At 43.9% G+C, this 23,105-nt stretch overlaps 1 protein-coding gene across 1 annotated transcript in view; it reads left to right on the top strand.

Moving 5' to 3' along the window:
- Positions 1-23,105, top strand: part of ncam1a (neural cell adhesion molecule 1a) — a 947,827-nt gene that overhangs the window by 704,739 nt on the left and 219,983 nt on the right. The window contains 2 exon segments of the mRNA XM_034177824.1: positions 4,252-4,281; positions 18,345-18,495. Of these exon segments, the coding sequence (XP_034033715.1) occupies positions 4,252-4,281; positions 18,345-18,495 (181 nt within the window).

Here is a 23,105-nt window from a genome sequence, read left to right as displayed (position 1 = left end):
CAGGGGGTCCCGGTGGTGCTTTGCTTAGCCTAGCCATCGCTTTAGCTCAGCTTAGCCATTAGCTCACAGGGCTGGGAGCTGGTTCACATCACGGTCCTGTTAAAAATGGCCACTCATCTTCGCCTTTCTGTCCCGACTCCGTGATCACAGAAGTGGCTTCCTCAGCTAGACTGGCAGGTGTCCTGCATGTAGCATTAGCTTTGCATGATATGACGCTGGAACGCAAACCAGAATCAAGGCCCGTTCCAAGCTTTCTGGAGCAGAAACACATTTTAAGAATTTCCTCCTGGCCACACAAAAGCAAAGGATAAAATCCATGGTTGGATCCATGTTTTGACAACCTGGTCTCATGGCAAGTCATGCTTCAGCAGCACGAAATATACATTAATCTGTTGGTTCATGATATTGAGAGGAGAAGCGTCTCATTTTCGTCACGGCAGCATGAATTCATTCTCATTCATTCCGTGATGGCTGCACGAAATTAAAGTGAAGCGGGGGTCGGGGGGGTTATGGTTAGGGTGGGGGGAAGGAGTAAGATTAGGTTATGGTTACAAGTGGTTGGCTTCACTTGTGCTGTCTGTACAAGATGCACTACAAAATCTGCGTCTTGTCCTCCAAAGACAAGCAACACTAGTCATCTGACTACATCCTTGCAAAATACACATTTTAACCATTTTGATGTATTCACGGTCACAAGTCCACAAATAAAATCCACTAATTTCATACTGTAAAAAATTTTGTTTTGTCCCCATTCATGTCACCAAAATTCATATTAATCACAGCTTGAGGTTTCTCAGCATTTATCAGCAGCAGGTGAAATCATGCTGATTCCCTCATGTTTATGACTTCATTTCTTAGGCCAAATGGCACCAAAAATAAAACAAAATACATCAATATTTTCATAAATCTTTATTTATTTAGAACAGACAGCTCATTAGACATTTTATTTCCAAGTGATAACGCACTTTAAATGGATCTGCACATGTGCAGTCAGCTGGCAAAAAGAGACATCACACGGGAAGTTATAGTTGGATTAACACATGTGGCATATGAGTATTATCACGAGTGACAAACCAATTTTGAGGAGGACCTGAAGTCAGTGTGTTTAAAGAATGAGCAACCTACAAGGAGGACATCCATCTGGAATCTGAATTCTGTCCAGTGACTGTCTCACAAGCTGCTCCATTTCCCAAAACTCAGACCCGAAAACACAGATTGGGGGAGCAAAATAGTGGAAATGTTGAGATTGGAACCAGCATGACAAGGCATCAGGATGATAGGAGAGGAGGAGGAGCAAAACTGAATCTTGTGGAGATTAAAGCAATGTGCATACTGAACTCAAGATACTCAAGGTTTTTGTGGCCTGTCTGCAGTAGGTGTTGCCTAGCCCCCTCAAGACAATGTCCCCTTTCCTTGAGGGCTAACTTAGCGGTCAGCAGTTCAGAATTCCCGGCATTGAAGTTGCCCTCCACTGAATGCAGTCTTTTGTTATTAATGCCAAGGTAAAATACAGCAAAATAACCATTAATTTCAAAGTATCCAGAGCCTTTTGACGCTGGTATTCTCTCACTCAAACAATTTTCTGGGGAGTGAATATTACTTGTAAAGTGATTTGACAGTGTGTTAATTGTCTAATTACAACCCCAATTCCAATGAAGTTTGGACGTTGTGTGAAATGTAAATAAAAACAGAATACAATGATTTGCAAATCCTCTTCAACCTATATTCAATTGAATACACCAAAAAGACAAGATATTAAATGTTCAAACAGATAATCTTTTTTGTTTTTTTTTTAATATTTGCTCCCAAATATTTGGTCCCAACTTCATTGGAATTGGGGTTGTATTATTTTTCTTACCAGCTATCACCTGACAGCAGCACAACATTGAAAGCTTCTGCAGCAGTCCTCATGGGTGCAGTCAGAGTTTTCTGTAGAATGTCAGACAATAGTGGACTTCACCTCCACGTGTGTGCTGCACTTTAAACACTGTCTCAGTGTTTGTACTGTTAAAAACTCCTCAGTAACTCCTTTCACAAAAGAATCACTGCTGATAAAACCAACATTAAAAAAAATGTATAAAACTCTGTGATTTTGTATGGCTTCTGGAATTCATATTAGATGAGGTTTGACACATTGAATTACATTGGGTTGACCAATTAGTAATCTTCCTGATGGCCATTCTGTGTGAAGATTGTGTATCTTTAACTAAGGGTAACCCAGAACTAGAGAGTTTTGAGGTGAATCAATAAAAGACGATGCTGAATGTGTTCATGTTGGCTACCTTTCATGATGAGCTGGAGAGGGGCAGATTTGTATGTCACATGAACCAGCAGCCAACCGCGGGATTGACACGGAGCAGCTCCTTTATAGGTTACATGAGGATGGCTAATTATTTGGCTCGACTGCGGTCCACAGTTTTTGTTTGCTCCTGAACCCACAAGACTATGTTGGGTCCAGGAGGTGAATTAAGAGAGATGTAATGATGTGTATAGAAGTCGAGGCCGCAGATGGGAGATTGGTGGGTATTTTTGCAGGAGTGAATGTCTGAATGTCTTTAAATATTTGGGTACCACTGCAATGACTGTGGGTCAAATGAGCAGTTAGTTAGACTAAGATGAGGAGTATCAGTTGCATTGTGAAGGAGTGTCAGCTTTGACATTCTGGCCATGTGTCCTGTTTCTCTGTGTGTGATGCAGGGTGCAGGTGCCCAAATGCTGAGAACCCCCGTGGCTGGAGAAGGCCAAGGGGATGCCCACACTTCAACTGACTGCTGCAGACAGATGGGTATTTTAGAGGTGTGGGGATGGACCTGTTGTCTCCCTGTGTGGTTTCTCTCCAGGACCCACAGTGGTTCTGTGGTATTGTGGATGCGACGAAGCGCACAAGCATCACCTGCTCCCAGACTTGACTTTCTCACAGCCGTGTTGTTTAACATACGGAAAATCAGGTCATACCTGATTAGATATGTCAGGCCAGTTATCTCTTGGCTCGACTTCTGTAGCACCTCTCTAACAGGCCTACGGATTTGCACAGTGAAGCTATTACAGATGATCCAGAACGTGTGTCTGGTATCAGTTAACTGAAAAGGCCTCATGTATGTTACTGCAATCCTTACCAAGGTCCACTGGCTACGAATTGCAGCCCAAATCATATCATATTCAATTCACCAATGGCTACCTACAGATTGTGTCTGCATTCAGCTTCTTAAATGCTCTCATAAAGGCCTGTACTACCCCCTTGGCCACTGCACTCTTACACGTAGCAACATCTGACAACAACATCCCTACACACAGGGCAATCTAGACTATTCTCTCTACTTTCAAGAAGCTCTTGAAAATCCAGCTCTTCTGAGAGTGCCTTCTGTCCTAGTATCTCTAACAACCCCAACATGCCAAACTCAAATTTACCATGCACTTCTTTTCTCTCTCTACCTTTCATTTGCTTTCTTAAATTTCACTGTTGTATCAGTGTGCATTTGTTGTGTTTTATCACTTTCGGTCAGTGATTTGTTTGTGTATATGAAGATGGTTTTCATCATTACGCTGGTCTCAACTTTAAAGATACTTTTACACTGAAGTACCCTTTCGAATTGTAGCTTGATTGTGACTCCTCACTTGGACGTTGCTTTGGATAAATGCATCAGCTACCTGAATGGATGAATGTCATTTCTGTAATGAATGAAATTAGTGGCAGTGCTAATCCCTTTACTGGGCAGAAAAAAGTCACCAAAGCTCCCTGAGGTGAAGCGTTTGGGTGAAATCATGAAACACAATCACTTCATTTGGCAAGTTCACATCACAGTGTCAAATGTGCGCATAAGTGAGATGCAATATTTTAAATATGGCTGCATATTAAGCATGGTGTGGTGAAAAATGTATTTGTCATACCCTCTCCCACTCCCCTTTTTCCAACAGTAGCCATAGTGTGTCGTCATAATAATTGACTGTTTCAGGTTGCTGGTGAGGATGGAATACACGGTTTGGAAAAGTGTATCAGACTTTGTACCTGGTTATGAGTAGTCTCATGCACAACAGCTTTTCCTGAACAATCAAAGATGACAGTTATCTTTTCAACCTTCTAATTTAAACATGTATATTGTTTATAAATATCTGTGTAAGTCAAATTACAAAAACTCAAGAATGCAAACTGATCAGTGAAAATGTCCTGTTGGTGCTCAAGAAAGAAGATGCTTTAAAACTTTGTCCCATTGTGCTGTTTGTCTTTGCTTTGTGCTTGTCTGTCCTCTGTAGGCTTCTTGGACGCGGCCAGACACATATGAGGTATCCTTATTAAATTCTGTAGCCCGACTTTGTTGACATAACAGTGCTGTTGTACTGCAGAGCAGACAGATTCACCTGTGTGCAAAAAGAGCATCAAACAGTAGTGATACTGCAGTATAGTACTCATAATCCACTTTGTTGTGTAGTACACATGAAGACTTCAGATGCAAAACCCAGTAAATCCAAAACCACAAATTTTTCCAGTGAGGTCAACATGCACATGGCTACTGAGGCAACTATCAGTGTGCAGAAGACTTTGAAGATGCCATTTTCATTTTGTTGATGGAAATCTATGCATTTTCTGATGTGTTTTTCTTTAATTTCCCATTTTTTAAACTACATTTTTCTCAGTTTAAAGAAAGACTTGCAGGGTTTTACACATGAGCACTCCACATATGGTGTTAACTTCTTTTTAATATTGTAGATGAATTTCATCTGAAATGACTGACGTAGACTGCGTTCACATTACTGACCAAGGTGACTTGAATCTGATTTATTTCTATAGTTACTTAAACACGTGGTCTTAGCCATGATATGGATTGGATTTGTATGTGATCTCTGTTGATATGACTGCCCTGACAACAGCCACGACACACATAGGTCACATACCACACAACACAAAAAAACAATTGGATCTGGCAACAAACAAAATCTGGTTCATGTCACCTCAGCGGCCAGTGTGCACGTAGGTTTACAGCTTTCACTTTCTCTGGAGTCACAGGTTTTGTCTGGCTCCTGACTCAGAAGGGAATTTGTGTAGGAAAGTGATTAGTGTGTTGTTGGTGTCGTTTGAAAAACAGCTGTAAAATGCACACAGACAAAGCTGTTTGCTCTGCTGAAGGCAACAGGCACTGCACTAACTCACAAGACTAAACCTTAACATAGTGCCTGTTTTAATTGTACCACTCACTTTATTAACCGACTGGGGTCTGAGGGTATTTTCACAATTTTGCGGTAGTTTCTGTAACTTCCCTTTAGAGGTACTTTCCTTTAGTTGTTTAATTGTTCAGAACTATATCAGCATTCAGAAAATATCTCCAGAACACTATATAGAAAAATAACTTGACTCTAAAACTCAAAATATGAAATGTGTAAATTGTGGATCAGTGTATAATAAATGTCTGTCCATTTCCTTCCTAAACGTCACAGTGTGGGTCTGCTTATTGGATTTCTTTGGTAGTACAGTGCCCGCCAAAAGTATTGTACAACTAGGTACTTCACACATTTCAATTTATTTATGCCATTTCTAAATACAAAACAATACAAAAAAAAAAAATCAAAAATTCTAAAATTGTCTTCCTTCAACTCAAACTGGAAGCAAATCTCTACAACTTGAGATAAATTAATTAAAAATATAAAAGCCAAGATTTAGAGGAGGATTTTCTTAAAAAGAAGACGTGAAATGGTACATCTGAGTTGTTAGTCTAGATGTAATGTTTTGGTGAAAGAAAACCCTCCTCTCTACCACTTCAAAATGAATCTGTATAACTGGGGATACAAAATGCAACATGCACTGTGCACAATTTCTCCAGTCACAGACACAGAAGCCTATAACGTCTTCTGGGTTGTCTGGGTGTCTTGATGGCTTTCCTCAGTCTTCTCCTTCTTGCACAGTCACTTAGTTTTTGAGAACTGTCTACTGCACACAGATTTAACATTGAGTACCATACTGTTTGTATGTCTTGAAGTCAAATACACATTCAGTGACTTGGGAATGTTCATATTCATGTGCATGTGCAAGATGAACAAATACGTGCATGTTGGGCAAAATATTGGATGACATTTGATGCAGTTTGAACAAAACAAATCATGAGATGGGCACAGATTGCTGGCCTACAGCAACAAGGAACAGTGGATTTATGCAGGAAGCCCTCAGCTTGTGGTGTGTAACAAGGACTGTTAAATTCTAAAAATAAAGATTTCCTCCCTGCCTTCAAGGTGGCAGGGAGGAAGCCAGGGTGAGGGGAGTGAAGAGACATGGGGGGTAATAGGAATGGAGGGAGGGAGACATGCGTCGTGTGCAGATGAGTTAAATGTCTGACAGTTTGTCATGTGTGTGTAAAGTCTGATGTTGCTAGGCAACAGCAGGCTGGAGGAGGGGATAGATGAAAATGGGGAGCCGAATTCCTTCACCAAGGCTGTAGATCCTTCTGGGGGAAGAGCAGGGAATTTGGCCTTCAAGAGCTGATAAGGCTGTCATGTTGATGTTAGGCAGAGAGATACAGAATTCCATTTACTGCACTTCTGACCGTCTGGAGTCCAAATTTATGAAGAATATTCTCCAGTCCTCAGCACTACATTCCTTTGCAATGCAGCGATTTGCTCCGAGATTGTATCCATTTTGCATTTGAGTTCAAGAGTTCATGCAGTCTGAGATTACACAGCATTGCCCAACTCATCATGATGGACTGATGAGGGGACGAAATTCTAGAAGCAGCCGACTTGCGTGAATAGGAAAGTGAATAGGAATGAATCCTCAACGTCTTCCGCAGTAAATGGAGCCAAGCATGTCATACCCCGTCTCTCTCAGGCGTCGAGAGCAAAGCCCGCTGGGGAGATTCCATCAGGGCATGCAGGGTCCCCCAACCCTGATTCCTTGTCAAAAAAAAATGGTGTCAATAGCGTTGAGAGACCATCTGATCAGTTCCATGGTTAATCCAAATCTTAATTTGAAGAATTCACAATCTGGTGAAACTGGGACTTTGAAAGTCGGAGCAGAGATAGAGAGCAGAAAGGAGTAGAGGAGAGGGGAGGAATGCGACTGTCCATGCTGGAGTCCCAAATGAAGATCTCCATGGTTTTTTGGGGTCCAAAGTGAATTACACCTCTGTAGTGCGCCAACGCTTCAACTTATGATGATGCATTCAACTTTAGATGAGGCATTCAGAACCAAGTATGGTGCAGTCTGCATTGAGTGATTGTGGCAACCAGAAAGACAAATAACAAATCTCTCTGCTTCTCATTATCACTGCTACTGTGCAGCATGTGAAACTGTATAAATAAAACATATTTTTAATGAGAGCTCATTGAGTTCATTTAAATATTGAGAGAAAAGCTACATCACAGCTGTGAATGAAGCACCCTTACCTTTGGAGGACACACATAATAGTATAAACATAAAACACAGTATCATGTAAAATAGTAAGTACTGTCACACTGAGATTTGTGAGCAGAACACTGCCCCATTGCATGAGCTGATGCACCTCAGGACACTATCCATCCATCCATTTGCTATACCTGCTTACGCCAGTTAAGGGTCAAAGGGGAGCTGGATCCTATCCCAGCAGTCAAAGGGCATAAGGTGGGGGTTCACCGTGGACAGGTACGTGCACCTCCACTGGATCCCATTCAAGGAGCACAAAGGAAATGTCGATATGCAACATGTATGTGGAACACATCCATCATGTGAATTGGACGTGAACATTGTGCAATCAAATTGAAAGCACAGTCTGTCACTGCAGGTCAATGCGTCAATGTGCGCATCAGAGGCTCACCACGGTACCTGCAATGCAGCTGAATGGGATGTCACTCCAGTAATACACAGATTATGACTTGTTTACCATCTAACTCTGTCGGAGGAATGACGGTGGAACTGTTTCGCCAGCCCATGACACCATAAATAAACATGTTATACAGCCCCAGGTGCATGTCACAGCACAGGGCAGACGCTGGCCAGGGGCTGCAGGCAGCCTGTGGTGAAGTCCCTTTCTCCCCGTCTGTGCTGTGTGCTGACAACATCGACTCACAAATGCCTCGTCCACCACGGCATAAACATATCTCATGTCAGGTGCCGTCTTGTGGTGCGGCAATGACAGTATGGCGCACAGCCTCACCATGTACTCCTTGTGCTCATCACATCACTGTTGCCGTGCTGTGTCCATGAGCACAGTGCTCACCGTCCCTCATGTGTGGGACACGCATGTCCATCATGCCGGCACAATGTCCTGCTCAGAGTTCAGTGCGAGGAAGCGAGTGGATGAGCGAATCAGTTAGTGAATGGGTGAGTGAGTGACAGCAATCAAGAGCATCCGTCCGGCAGTCTGAGCGCTTTGTTTATGATTCAGGTGCAGTCTGACAGCAGTCTGTGTTGTCTGACATTTGGGCTGCGGTCCTGCGGGTGTACACGATCTGGGTTCGCCCACATTCTACATGGTCATCCAGAAGTTGTACACAGCTGTCCAACTGTCTGTCCCTCCTGACTGTGCCTCAAGGTTTGGGTTTTTTTCCCATTCCAGCTGATTCTGCTTGATTGCTGCTCATTTTTGCTATGTGTGACGAGGGTCTTAAGCCCATTTCACACCGGGGCTGCTCCCAGTTGCTTCCTGTGGGGTCATGACGACACAGGAATTTCTGCATCAGGTGCGCACACAGGGGGCAGAGAGGAGGTGAGAATGCAGCCTGCAGGTTCTCTGCACAGAGAAGTCAGAGTGCACAGATTGGCTGCAGCCAGACTGTGCACTCTGACTTCTCTTCTACTTGTTGTTGTGATGAGCTGCAGGGCTGCGCTCTGAGTTCTGTTATAGTTTATCTTTCCTCCCTTGACCGCGAGATGTGCGTCCTTGAGCAAATGTGGAGATGTCTGGAGTTCTACTTGATGTTGACATGTTCTGGACTTATGTCCTTTCTTAACTGTGATGAGAGAGTCTGAGCAGAGAAAGGAACTAACTGCCTGCAGACAATTTTTTCTTTTCTTTCCTCGTTTGACCGTGAGATGCACGCACATGCGCAACCGAACCGTCAAGCAAATGTGGAGATGTCTGGAGTTCTACTTGATGTTGACATGTCCAGTCTCAGGACTTTTGTCCTTTTTTGTCCTTTTTTTAAACTGTGATGTGAGAGTTTCAGCAGAGAACAAGGAACTAATGCCTGCAGCCAGACTTTTTTTTTCTTTTAATTGTTCACATGTGCACGCATGAACGAACGTCCATGAGTGGACTAGAGATGTCTGAACTTTTTACTGGATATTTCTGGCATTCAGTCTGCATTTTTTTTCTGTGGTCTTTTTTTTTTCAGCGTGTAGTTTTTACTGCATTAAGTACACAGTATAAAAACAATCCTGCCTGATTTATACTGCGGGAAGAATGGAACACAGCAGTAATCATAAATTGGCTTTGAGTCACGCCGGGTAACACCTCTTTGCCCCAAAAATACGCTTCTTTGCCCTGACTTGCGCTGGAACCACTTCTTTCTGCGTCGAGCACAGGACGCCGAAAAAATTAAACAGGTTTAATTTTTCGGCGCCCGACTTGCTTCCTCCTTTGCGCCCCTTGCGCTGTTGTGGCGCCGAGCTGCATCATCTCGGCACTGAGTTGCTTCCACGCGGTATCATCATAATGACGCACGGCGCAACTGGGAGTAACCGGGAGCACCCCCGGTGTGAAAGGGGCTTTAATAAGACACAAGATCATTCTGTTAACTTGATCTCAGAAGTTCCAGGTTTCTTATGACGGGATGTGAACTCACCACCTGATGTAGTAATCTGTCATTGCACTAATTTACGACCACCATCGTTTTCTGAAGTTAAAACGGTATTATCACAGCTCATGAGCATCATCCCAGTGTGTGTCCAGTGAAAGCTTAACACTGCTGAACGGTCACACTGGCTTCAGGCTTTTTTTTTCTGTTTGTGAATTTCATACAGAAGTATAAGTCTATTGCTGGGCCACATATAGACAAACAAACAGACCGACTCATTCACAGTCAATTTAGAGTTTCCAGTTCACCTAACCGGCATGTGTTTGGACATGGGAGGAAGCCAGAGCACCTGAAGGGAACCCCCGCAAACACGAGAACAACATGCAACTCCACACAGAAAAGCCCAGGTGAGAAACGATCCCTTGACCTTCTTGCTGTGAAGGTGCTAGCCACTAAGCCACCGTGCCACTATTGTATAATTATCATTAAATAAATGGCAACAGTTCCCAAAACAAAAGTTCTTGCATGTTGCTGTCAGTCCAGTGAGGCATGTCAGTTACTTTTGGTCAGTGTCCCTTGTGGTTCGATGAAGTGCGACTTCATTGAAACAGTCTCAGGTTTAATCATCTGCTCACCAACAGGGAGCTGGATGAATCTGCCATACCTAATTACTGCTGGGATATTAAGTCGAAGAGCTGGTCCAATTCAGTATTTTGAATTTGGGGTTGATAATACGACATTAATGCTGTATTATGTCAGTTGATAGCATTGGTGTGGCTGTAGGTGGTGAAGACGCTCTGAAACACACTGCTGACACAAAATCCTCCGTGCGCTGAAGAAAGTGTTTGAGAAAAGCTGGTCTGGTGTCAGCTTTAATTTAAATTAGAGAAAATAGAAGCTTTCAGCAATGGATTCTGGCTGTCGTATAACAGCACTTGTATAGAATATTGACATGTTGTGTAACAGAATGTCAGAGACCACGTAGGCAGAAAAAGAGCAGTGTGAAAAATCATTTTGTGCTTTCCACATTAGAGTTTTGTAATTGAAATGATTCATTTGATTAATGAATGAATTGTTTTCAAAGGTCTGCTTGCTGACTGTGTGATATCCTGAAAGCATTATTCTCCATTAGCCTCAGTGAGACCAGCACATATCCTTGTTGTGTCACTGCAAGAAGATTAATGTCGACCTTTCCAAATGTTCCAGGACGCTCCCTCAGATCTTCAGCAAACAGCAGAAAGCTCGCCGCCACGACTGCTTCCCCTGCTATACACGTAACAACAACTCATTCATAGTCCTAATACAACAAATTATTTATAACGCATAAACGCTGAGGCACCTAGACTGCCTGAAATATTAATAGGAAACGGTAGCAGCCAGAAGGAAGATATATGTTCCTGCTGGTGTGAACGGTGTCGCCTGCGGAGAAGAAAAGCTCTTACAGTATTTTTATCAGCGTTTGTGTTTACCGCTGCTGACATTGCTCTTCCATTTTTGTTGTCTTTGTTTCACTTCCCGCCTTCTGCAGCATCATTTCAATCTGCTTCCAGCAACATATCAAATGATTTATGGAAAGCACAAAACTCAACACTCGCTTTATTCGGGCAGCATCGTAAAGAACGGACGCTTCGGGTTTTTAAGCTTTTATTTAACGACTGCACATAATTTGTGGTTTCAAAAATACCAAAAACAGTAGGGTCTTTATTATTTGTTAGTACTAAAGTGTCATTCTGCCTGTTCTAAATGCATCAGCAGCGAAACAACATGATCATATGAAACAAGAATTCTTTGTATGCTACACAAGCACGACATTAAAACTAGATGGAAAAAGATGTAGGTGTGATCTACGAGTACGGTGTTGTGTTTACTTGTTGAATAAATTGCATACTGTTTGTCTCGGTGGTTGCAACATATAAAGTTTACAAAGTCAATGAAAGGCATCAGAGGGCTAGTGTATTTCCTGTGTGCTTAATGCACTGTGATATAAATGTACATGTATATACCGTAATTTCCGGACTATAAGCCACACCTACTAACTTTCAAAAGAAAAAAAATGTGTACATATATAGGCCATACTTGTCTATGCTTTTTTCCAAGCAGTGCCTGTAACACACCTGATTAAAAAAAATATAAAAAAAGTCATTGATCACTATCTTCATCTCCATTCTGCACACTAAAACCAATAAAGTTGTCATCTTCAGTGTTGGAATTGAACAGCCTCAGAATTACTTTGTCACACACACTTCTTCAGTCTCTCTTTCGTTGTCACGCTCAAAGTCACTCGAGGTAAATTCGCCTTTGAAGAATCCATATCCGTCCATCATTGTTTAAATCCGGAAATTACAGTAATAAATGAATGGTAAATGGACTGCATTTATGTAGCGCTTTTCATCCGCATCAGACGCTCACAGCGCTTTACAATAATGCCTCACATTTACCCCGATGTTAGGGTGCTGCCATACAAGGTGCTCACTACAACTAGGGGATTAAAGACCTTGCCCAAGGGCCCTTAGTGATTTTCCAGTCAGGCTGGGATTTGAACCGAGGATCTTCTGGTCTCAAGCCCAGAAGACCCTAACCACCTTAACCACTAGACCCCCACCTCCCCTGTGGTGAAATAAACAATAAAGTTACTTCATTATGAAGGCAGTCATACCAATCAATCCCAAATATTTTGCTGATCAATATGTGCTTCAAATTACCCATCAAAGCATCTTGGTTGTTGAGATACAGAAAAGAGGATGTTTTTTGGACCATGTTTTCTTTGACATTTAATCAAACCACTCCAAAATGTAAAGACCCTTCTAGATATCTATCCAAGTAATATTCCCGGCAGGTTTGAAGGAAATTCATCCAGTACTTTTTGAGTTATCTTGTTCATAGACACATGCCAGTAAAAACAATACCTGGCTGTCACCACTTTACTGACACACAGGGTAAAGGATTAGCCATAAATATTTTGTCTGTAGTAAGCAGCTTTGTGCTACCATGATGATCCACTTCGTGCTATTTTTTTTAAACAAACGGCAGCCTCTCCGCACTTAAAATTACACTTAAGTCAGCGATCTGGGCCCGGTTTCATGAAGCAGTCGAGTCTTGTAGTTTACTAATCTTACTTCATCGACTAAGGTTAGTCACCAAACATTATCTGTCTAATCTCCGTTTAACATCAACGGCTAAACTTGTAGATTAGCCGTTTTAGGTTAGTCAACGATGTTCTCGTGATAGCGGCACACCTTAAAAATATCCAATGGATTATTCTGGTCCCGGAACACCTGCTCCCACCTTCCTTGCTCTTCCATCAAGTGGTGGTACATGATAGCCGCCATTTTTGATGTAAGACACTGAAGTTTTGTCAGCTAAAATACGATTAGCCTCCTCTGTAGCAGACTAAATCTTTAGTCGGGTAACGCAAACCTTTAGCCCACTAAGCACTTTGTGCAATGACTAAAGTCAAAAAATGGGTCGACTGAGTTTAGTCCACTACACAAGATTAGACTGCTTTACGAAACTAGGCCCAGGAGTTAAGCTACCAATATGTAGATGAGGGATCTATTCCCAGTCATGCTACCTGCCTTTGTCCAAGTCCACCCAGCCTGGGAAGTAACCTTTCATCTGCTTCACACTACCGAATCAAGGGGGTAAGCACAGGGACTGACGGGCCTCAGAGCTTATATAGGATTGAATATATATTTATTCATTAATTTTCTATTCCTGCTTTCACCAGTTAAGGGCCACAGATAGGCTGGAGCCTATCACAGCAGTCATAGGGTGAAAGATGGGGGACACCCTGGGCAGGATACCAGTCTATCACAGGGCCACACATAGACAAACAAGCACAGCCACACCCTCACCCACACCTACAATTTAAAGTTTCCAATTCACCAAACCTGGATGATGTCTTTGGAAGTGGGAGGAAGCCGGAGAACCCAGAGGCAACCCACGCAAATGGGGGGAGAACATGCAAGCTCCACACAGAAAGGCCCGGGCAGGAAGTGATCACACAACCTTCTTGCTGTGAGTTAACAGTGCTTCCTTAAATCCACAGTGCATAACATCACCATAACAAACTAATAACCATAAAAACAGATCTAAAGAAAAGTTCATGCATTTTCTGTACATACCTATAAATAAGGTTGAAATTCAGAGGGCACAGCATCATCACAGCAAACCAACAATAAAAATATATCTCAAGAAAAGCTCATAAATCCTCTGTGCAAACCTACAAATGCAACTAAAACTTTTTGTGTGCAAACCTACACCAAAGCCCTGTCACAGATCACACTGGCCCACTGCAAACCCACGAGAACATTCCTGGATCCGGAAACTATCCTGACTTCATTTTTAACAGCATTTGGTATAAAGGCATCCTTGTAGATATTTCTGTTTGCCTTTTTTACACTATAACACCTCCCTTAAGGTAAAAGTCAGAGTTCTCCTTACAATGGATACAATGGGCTATTCATAATTCTGTCAGCTTTACCTCTAATGCCGCGTTCACACCTGGCATGACGTGAGTGACAGCAGTGACAGGTTGCTATGTAATCCCTATATATGTTGCGTCACATCACGTTGCCCTCCTCCCGAAGTTGAAAAATCTGAACTTTTTCGTCTTGTCGCACCGCGATGACCAATCTGGGACTGAATATGTAGTGATGTGGAGATGTCTGGAGTTTGACTAAAGATGTAAACATGTCCTGTCTCTGTTAGCCAGCCTGTGAGCAGGACTTATGTCTCTTTTGCCCTTTATTTCACAATTGTGACAGAGTTTTTGGAGCGAGCAGCAGCCCTGCAGGAGGGGTAGCGGAATTTCTTTCTTTTTTTTTTTCTTTACGTGCACGCGCGAGCTAATCGTCCATGAAGATTATTTTACTTATTAACTACACAGATGTATAATAAAACAAATGGTGACTGGTTTCTAATCATAATTATGACAGAGTTTTTGGGGGAAGAGCGAGCAGCAGCCCCACAGGAGGGGGTTCGGAGTTTCTTTATTTTCTTTTTAATGTGCGCTCGTGAACGAATCGTCCATGAAGATTATTTTACTTATTAACTACACAGATGTATAATAAAACAAATTGTGACTGGTTTCTAATCATAATTATGGCAGAGTTTTTGGGGGAAGAGCGAGCAGCAGCCCCGCAGGAGGGGGTTCGGAGTTTCTTTATTTTCTTTTTAATGTGCACTCGTGAACGAATCGTCCATGAAGATTATTTTACTTATTAACTACACAGATGTATAATAAAACAAATGGTGACTGGTTTCTAAACACAATTATGACAGAGTTTTTTGGGGGAGAGTGAGGAGCAGCCCCACAGCAAGCAGCGGAGTTTTTTTGTTTTTTTTTATTGTTTACATGTGCGTGCATGAATGGGACAGGAGGTCCTCAAACTGGGTCCTGCAGAGGCGGAAGGACCACTGAAGGCGGCCGTCATCCAGATGCAGCTCCTGCAGCAAATGATGATATTCCCCGAATTGGGAGCTTTCCACAACAACTTGCTCCATGTGATCAAGGTCCATCATGTTAACTTGACTGACAACCGGAGCCACCAAGCGGAATGGAAGCTCCTCCTATTTAATGATGCACTGGGGTGAATTTTCGCAGCAAAAGCAGAGCGACACACTGGGCGATGGTGGCGTGTACATCGCCACACGACCGAAGCGAGTTTGTGGCGTCTGGTCGCGCCCAGTGTGAACACGGCATCAAGCATTCATCATATATTTTACTGAGCTGCTTTTGTGGCTTACCTGAGTTTTTGAAAGCATATTCTCTGTTTTCCAAAGCTTGTTCCTCCTCTCCAAGTTTAAATTACTGTACATGATCATATAAAAGTTTCAGTAAGTTTTTTTTTTTAACAACTTCCTGAATATTTTGGCTCACTCCAAAGATGTTCAAATTATAGAGCAAGTGTAGATGTCAACATTTCTTGAAAATGTCCTATATAGGCACTGAGGCCCGTTGGTACCCATGCTTATCTTCGGATTCCATAGCATCAAGCAGATGAGAGTTTGCGTCTCCCCATGGACGGGACCCCAGTCCGACACAGGTTATTTCGCCAGTTGAGGCCAGTATCCATTTACAGTTAGGTGGACTGGGACAATGCAGATTAAGTGTCTTGTCCAAGGACACTGGCAGGCAGCATGAGCTTGATTCAGACCCAGGTCTACATAATGGCAGGTCATCTCCGTATCCACTCATCTACCTGCTCTTCAAAATGTGGTTGGAATTTACTTTGAAGGTCAGACTGCTGTTGATGCATGTACCAAGATTTAAAATCACTGACCAGCTCAGCTATTTGTCCCTTGACAAATTGACCACAACAATCATTCATAATTTTCACCAGTGAGCTATGGGATTCCACAGGGGTTGGCTCTGGGTCCATTGCTATTGTCTCTCTGTGGAGCACATCTTTGTGATTTTTGCTGTTATACTGATGATACACAGGCGTATGTGACTGTTGTTGCATGTAATGTGTCTCACTGCAAAACTGAAGGCCTGAATGACTGCAGTGAAAAGCTGAACGTCATCTAACTCTTTTACTTTTGAACTCAAAGAAGATGAAGATGATTGTTTGAATGTAACTTTCACTCAGGCCTGGATTTTTTTGGAATATTTTCTGATTTGTTTTTTATTCATATCTTTTTTTGGCTACAGTCCACTTTGTACTTGAAGGAAGGGGTGTGGTACTACATCAGAGGGGCATGGATTAAGGCATAAGAGCATGGCATTGCCTGTGGGATGCTCACAGGAGTGTCCTTTTAAAGACCTGGATCTTGGCGTTCCAGCCAACGAGAACATTTCATTGTTTGTTTTCCTCCTCCTCTCAAACAGCTTGTGATTCTGTGTTTTTCTGTTTGACTGAGGGCGGACCTGACCATAAATTCACGCACACAGATTAGAGCCTGTTTGTGGGTTTGTGGAGGGTTCACCATGGATTAAAACTGGTCAGCCTGGACTATGATTGGCTTCTGAAGCCCTCCAGCACAGAGAGAATGCAGGCCTCTGCACCAGACTCCACTCATGTGCAGAACCTCTTGTGTCTACACATTACCACAAACGTTATTTCATTGCAGCTCTCCCCTGTGCTCTCCCTTCTGCTTTCTCCATCTCCCACAGAGCGACTGCTCGTGCTCATGTAAAGGGACTGATTTGGATTTAAGAAGGGCTGAACGACTGCTCTGGCTTTTCACTGACTAGTGTGTTGAAAATTCCAAAGAAGACTATGAGTGTTAAATTGTACCCGTCACATAATTCCATACGTCAGAGTATGAAAACATTAGGATGTCTGAAAATGAATATATGTATATCATCTGATATTAGAAAAAAAGATCTGAATCTGAAAATAACAGGGTTGCATGGAGAAACAAACCAAAAATCATTTTTTTTCAAGGAGTGAGTCAAAGTTACACATACACACATCTTCAACCGCTCATCTGGGATCAGGTTGCAGGTCAAAGTCATATTCAAACTGAAAAAAATTAAAGCACTTTTTTTAGGTATTTAATGCATTGTGGTATTTTTAAAAATGAAAAATCAAAACATGGACTTTCAGTTTGTTTATATGTTTATTCATTCATTCATATGAACAAATTCAGAGCCCTAAATTGAATCCCATAAAGATACCTTACAGTTGTTCTCAAGCCAGTTCTCAGGGATCACCCATCTTACACAGTTTCCATCTCCCTGCTTTGCCACAAGTGGATCACATCATTCAGGTGTGCAACCAATAAAAGTACTGACAGAAACCTGAATGAGCTCATCAGCTCTCAGCGGGGAGAGCTGGAAAATGTTGGACCACTTTGAGAACCACTGCTTATGATCATTTAACATTATCTTTGGGTGATTGTGTGACTCAATGCAGTCCAAATTGTTGAAGTGATTTTTCATCAGTCTTGATTTTTTGACTTCCATATTATAGAGGCTGCAATCCCCCCATCTAACATTGCAATGATGAGACCTGTCCTGTCCATGGCTGATGCAGAGGCTGATTTGTGTCTTCCACAATAAATTAATGCAGTGTTTTATTTCATGGCTTACTACACAGAAGTCTTCAAAATCTTCAGAATATAGCTGCTGGAGTTTTGACTAGATATCAGAAATTTGATCATGTTCCTCTTATTAATGCAGGTTAGCTGTTCACTGGCTACCTGTTCACAGGAGGGCAGATTTCAAGGTTTTACTACTAACATGTAAAATGCAGAAAGGTTGTGCAGCCCCTTACCTCATGTAGCTGCTTGAGCCTTATGTGCTGACATCTACTCTGTGTTCCTTGGGTTAAGAAGAAGTCGGCAGGTTTTTGAGGTTTGTGTATTGAGCATAAACTTTGTGGAATAGTCTGCTTATAGAAATTACAGTCACATTCGATTGAACAATACATTTTTAAATGTAGAAATATTTATTTGATGTCTCCGTAGCTGTATTTACAGTGAGTTCTGCCATCATAGGGATTGTGATTTTTTTTTATGATGGTGTCTTCAAACTGTTTTTGTTTTTTTATTCTATTGCTACTTTTATGGATGCTGTTAAAACCTTTGTGATTTTTTTAAAGGGCCATACATATTAAAATTGCATTATTGGCCACATATGTATTTGTTGTACAAATATGTCAGATTATGACTGAGAATAATTTCTTTACTTTTCTTCACAGAGCCTTGACAAAAATATTGTGGTACGCAGCCATGCACGGGTGTCCTCACTCACCTTAAAACACGTCCAGATCACACAAGCTGGCGAGTATCTGTGCACAGCACGCAACTCCATCGGTCAGGACAGCCAGCATGTGTACCTGGAGGTCCGCTGTAAGTCTTCACACTCTGTTTGAACAGTCTTATCTTCTCTCATCACCCAAATGCATCATCAACACCTTGATTCTTTCAGGACAACAGCTTCTGTCATGTGGTATCCTATGGATCTGTTCTTTTACTTATTTACTTATTTTTCCTTCAAACGAAGGTGCCTTACATTCTGAAAAATGTAAATAAAAACAGAATACAATGATTTGCAAATCCTCTTTGACCTATATTCAGTTGAATACGCCACAAAGACAAGATATTTAATGTTCAAACTGATAAACGTTATTGTTTTTGTACAAATATTTGCTCATTTTGAAATGGATGCCTGCAACACGTTTTAAAAAAGCTGGGACAGGGGTATGGTTACCACTGTGTTACATCACCTTTCCTTCTAGCAACACTCAATATAGCAAAGTGTTTGGGAACTGAGGACACTAAGGAGGAATTCTTTCCCATTCTTGCTTGATGTATGGCTTCAGTTGTTCAACAGTCTGGGGTCTCTGTTGTCGTATTTTGCACTTCATAATGCACCACACATTTTTAATGGCCGACAGGTCTGGACTGCAGGCAAGCCAGTCTGGTACCTACACTCTGTTACTATGAAGCCACGCTGTTGTAACACATGCAGAATGTGGCTTGGCATTGTCTTGCTGAAATAAGCAGGGACGTCGGATTTTCATTGTCTGGAATTGGCGGAATGAAAAGGACTTTTTTTCCATCAGAATTTTTTCAGAAGCTGCTAGAGACTGGCACCTGGAAACCATCCGAAAAATTTATCTGGCTTTCGGTGAAAATTTTACAGGCTTCACAGAGAATAAGGACTTTTGCTACAGCTTTCAGGACTGCTTTAAGGATGGTCGGTGCGCCGCGCTCTGAGCTACGACGACGAGGAACAAACCACTGGATCATTTCTAAACGGATGGCTCTGTGGATACGAGACTGTCGTGTGCTTTTTCTCTGGTTATCACAAGAGCTGGACATCAGCCATTTTCCGGCAGATTTCACTTTTAACAAGAGATTTTGTCATGGAAAGCCGCGCGGAGGCTTTGCACGTCACGACCAATTTGCTGATGAAGCGAGACAAAGGAAAACCTCCATTTCTGAGTGTTAGAGGACAAGTTGGGACATGTCCAGCTCTCCACAATTTCTCTTATACTCACTCGACTGGTAAGCACTGAAAGCCGAGATAGACATGCTACTTTTTAGTGATACCAGACTTAATGCACAAACTAGGAGCTCAGGCCTGAATCTGAGCGGAAGTGAAAAGTCCTCTGATGAGAAAGAAGGCGCAGGCGAGAACCGGCAGAACTCAAGGTCAGGGTGCACAGCAACAGACCAGAGCAGGAGCTAGACAAGAGATAATCAGGTGCAGGCAGGATGCAGGAACAAATCCTCAGAACATGTACAGAATACGCTGGAAGGCTTTGTGATTATGGCACCAAACAATCAGTCACAAGCCTCCTGACAAAGAGGTCTGCTGCCAAGGCCTGAATACAGGTTAGAGTCTGCAGGAAGAACAACAAAAACCTGAGCTCATAGCAGTGGTACTGTTTTGAATATCTGCCTGTAGTGGGCTGTTCTCAACAACTGTGCAAGAATGAGACTGGTGAGGGAAGCCACAAGGCACCTGGACAACTCTGAAGAACTCTGTGGCAGTGACTGGAAAAATTGTGCATAATGTAACTTTTGCCAGTTGCATTGCCAGTTACACAATTTCACTGTGATGTGGAAATGAGGAGCATTTTCTTAAAAAGAAAACATAAAACTTCACCTGCAATTTGCCAGAAGGCACATAAGAGTCAAAAAGCCTTGTTTTTATCTTTATGTTTTCTTTAGAACAGAATATACAAGACAGACATTGTTCTCTGCACAGCTACACAAGCCTTGAACTCCTTCACAGCTGTGTAGGTGTTTTAGTGGCTTCCCTCACTCATCTTCTTGCACAGTCACTGTTTTTGAGAACTGCCTATTCAAGGCAGTTGTTGGGAAAGTGTAGTGACACGGACCCACAACAGGGGGCGTAAATGAACGGACAATGGATAAGCCAAAATATAACAATTTAATGTTGCGAATTGTGCACAACGAATACAGACAAATGCAGTTTGAGAATGATAGTCAATTATATGAAAAGTGACGTGTGGGCAGGCTCGAGGATAGAAGACGTCTGTCCAGAGAAGAGCCGGGTCCCACACGGCTTCCACCGGCAACGGATCTGAAGAACACCAGAGCCGCCAAGTCCTGAGTCTCCAGGTGGCCACCGTCTCCAGCTGTCAGACCTGGTACTGCTGGCAGGAAGCAGAGACAGTTAATGGTGGGTGTGTGGATACACGCCCAGTAAATCCTCACACACAGATACAGTTCCTCCGTGAGGGAGCACCTTCACCTCCGAAGTAGGAAACACAGTAGCAGCTCCTGTTAAACCACTTATCTGGTTGGAGTGAGAGGCAAGGACGTCGGTTCTCTCACTGACCGCCAACCCAGCTGAAAGTGCACCACAGGACAACGGCTGCAAACAGATCAGACGTAAGTCACACTTCAAATACTGCACAGAATATTACCTAAGCGGTAGATGATATCTCGGCAGCGAGGTGGAGTTGCTGCCCGGCTTTTATGGTGATGTGGTGATGATGAGTGACAGCTGTCACTCCCGGTTGCTCCGGCGCCCTCTCGTGCCTGAAGCCTGCACTTCAGGCAGGGTGCCCTCTGGTGGTGGGCCAGCAGTACCTCCTCTTCAGCGACCCACACAACAGGACCCCCCCCCCCCCCAAACGGGCGCCTCCTGGCGCCCGACCAGGCTTGTTGGGGTGTCGGGTGTAGAAGTCAGCCAGGAGGGCCGGGTCCAGGATGTAGCTCCTCTTCACCCAGGAGCGTTCCTCAGGTCCATACCCCTCCCAGTCCACCAAGTACTGGAACCCCTGGCCCTTCCGATGGATGTCCAGGAGCTGGCGTACTGTCCATGCCGGCTCTCCGTCGATGATCCGGGCAGGAGGCGGCGCTGGTCCGGGGGTGCAGAGCGGTGAAGTGTGGTAGGGCTTAATCCGTGACACATGAAAGACAGGATGGATCCGGACTGACGACTTTGAGGATGGGGAATGGTCCAATAAATTTGTCCTTAAGTTTTTGGGATTCCACTTGCAGTGGGATGTCTTTGGTGGATAGCCAAACCTCCTGCCCGGGCTGGTATACAGGGGCCGGGGAACGCCGGCGGTCTGCATGGGCCTTGGCCCTCATCCGGGTTTCAGCAGGGCAGAGCGGGCAGTACGCCACACCCGACGGCACCTCCTGAGGTGGGCCTGGACCGAGGGCACCCCGACCTCTCCCTCCATGAGCGGAAACAATGGGGGCTGGTACCCCAAATGTACCTCAAATGGGGAGAGGCCGGTGGCAGATGAAATTTGGCTATTGTGAGCAAACTCGATCCAGGCCAGATGGTTGCTCCAGGCCGTCAGGTGCGCGGAGGTCACGCAGCGGAGGGCCTGCTCCAAATCCTGGTTGGTCCGCTCTGCCTGTCCGTTCGTCTGGGGATGGTACCCAGACGAGAGGCTTACGGTGGCCCCCAGTTCCCTACAGAAACTCCTCCAGACTTGTGAGGAGAAATGGGGACCACGGTCGGTGACAACGTCAGATGGCAGCTCTGGCTTCGGGTGGGACGTATAACTTGTCCTTTCGGCCAGTTCCCGGGTCCGGGTTCTGTGTTGGTTGGGGCCAGTCTCTCACCGCCGCAACCTTGGCCGGATCAGGGGCGACGGAGTTGGAGGAGATTATGAACCCCAGGAAGGACAAAGAAGTGCGGTGGAACCCGCACTTCTCGCCCTTTACAAACAGCCGGTTCTCCAACAACCGCTGCAGGACCTGACGTACATGCTGGACATGGGTCTCAGGATCCGGGGAAAAGATGAGTATATCGTCCAGATATACGAAGACGAATCGATGCAGGAAGTCAAGACGTCATTAACCAAGGCTTGGAATGTCGCGGGCGCATTGGTGAGGCCGAACGGCATGACCAGGTACTCAAAGTGACCTAAGGGGGTGTTAAATGCCGTCTTCCACTTGTCTCCCTTCCGGATCCGAACCAGGTGGTACGCATTCCTAAGATCCAATTTAGTGAATATTTGGGCTCCATGCGGGGGCGTGAACACCGAATCCAACAGAGGTAACGGGTATCGGTTGCGAACCGTAATTTCGTTTAGCCCTCTGTAATCGATGCATGGACGGAGTCCGCCATCTTTCTTGCCCACAAAAAAGAAACCTGCGCCCATCGGGGAGGTGGAGTTCCGGATCAACCCGGCAGCTAAAGAGCCCCGGATGTAGGTCTCCATTGATTCACACTCTGGACGTGAGAGGTTGTACAGCCTGCTGGACGGGTACTCAACGCCCGGGATCAAATCAATGGCGCAATCGTATGGCCGGTGCGGGGGGAGAGTGAGTGCCAGATCTTTGCTGAAGACTCAGCAAGATCGTGGTACTCCTCAGGCACCGCCGTCAGATTGGGGGGAACTTTGACCTCCTCATTAGCTGTCACACCGGGTGGAACCGAGGATCCTAAACATTCCCGGTGGCAGGTTTCGCTCCACTGCGTCACACCCCCAGATGGCCAATCTATCTGGGGATTGTGC

The sequence above is a fragment of the Thalassophryne amazonica genome, chromosome 9, assembly GCF_902500255.1.
Source record: "Thalassophryne amazonica chromosome 9, fThaAma1.1, whole genome shotgun sequence".
NCBI lineage: Eukaryota > Metazoa > Chordata > Actinopteri > Batrachoidiformes > Batrachoididae > Thalassophryne > Thalassophryne amazonica.
Note: the sequence above shows the minus strand (reverse complement) of the source record. Positions and strands in the feature narration are given on the sequence as shown.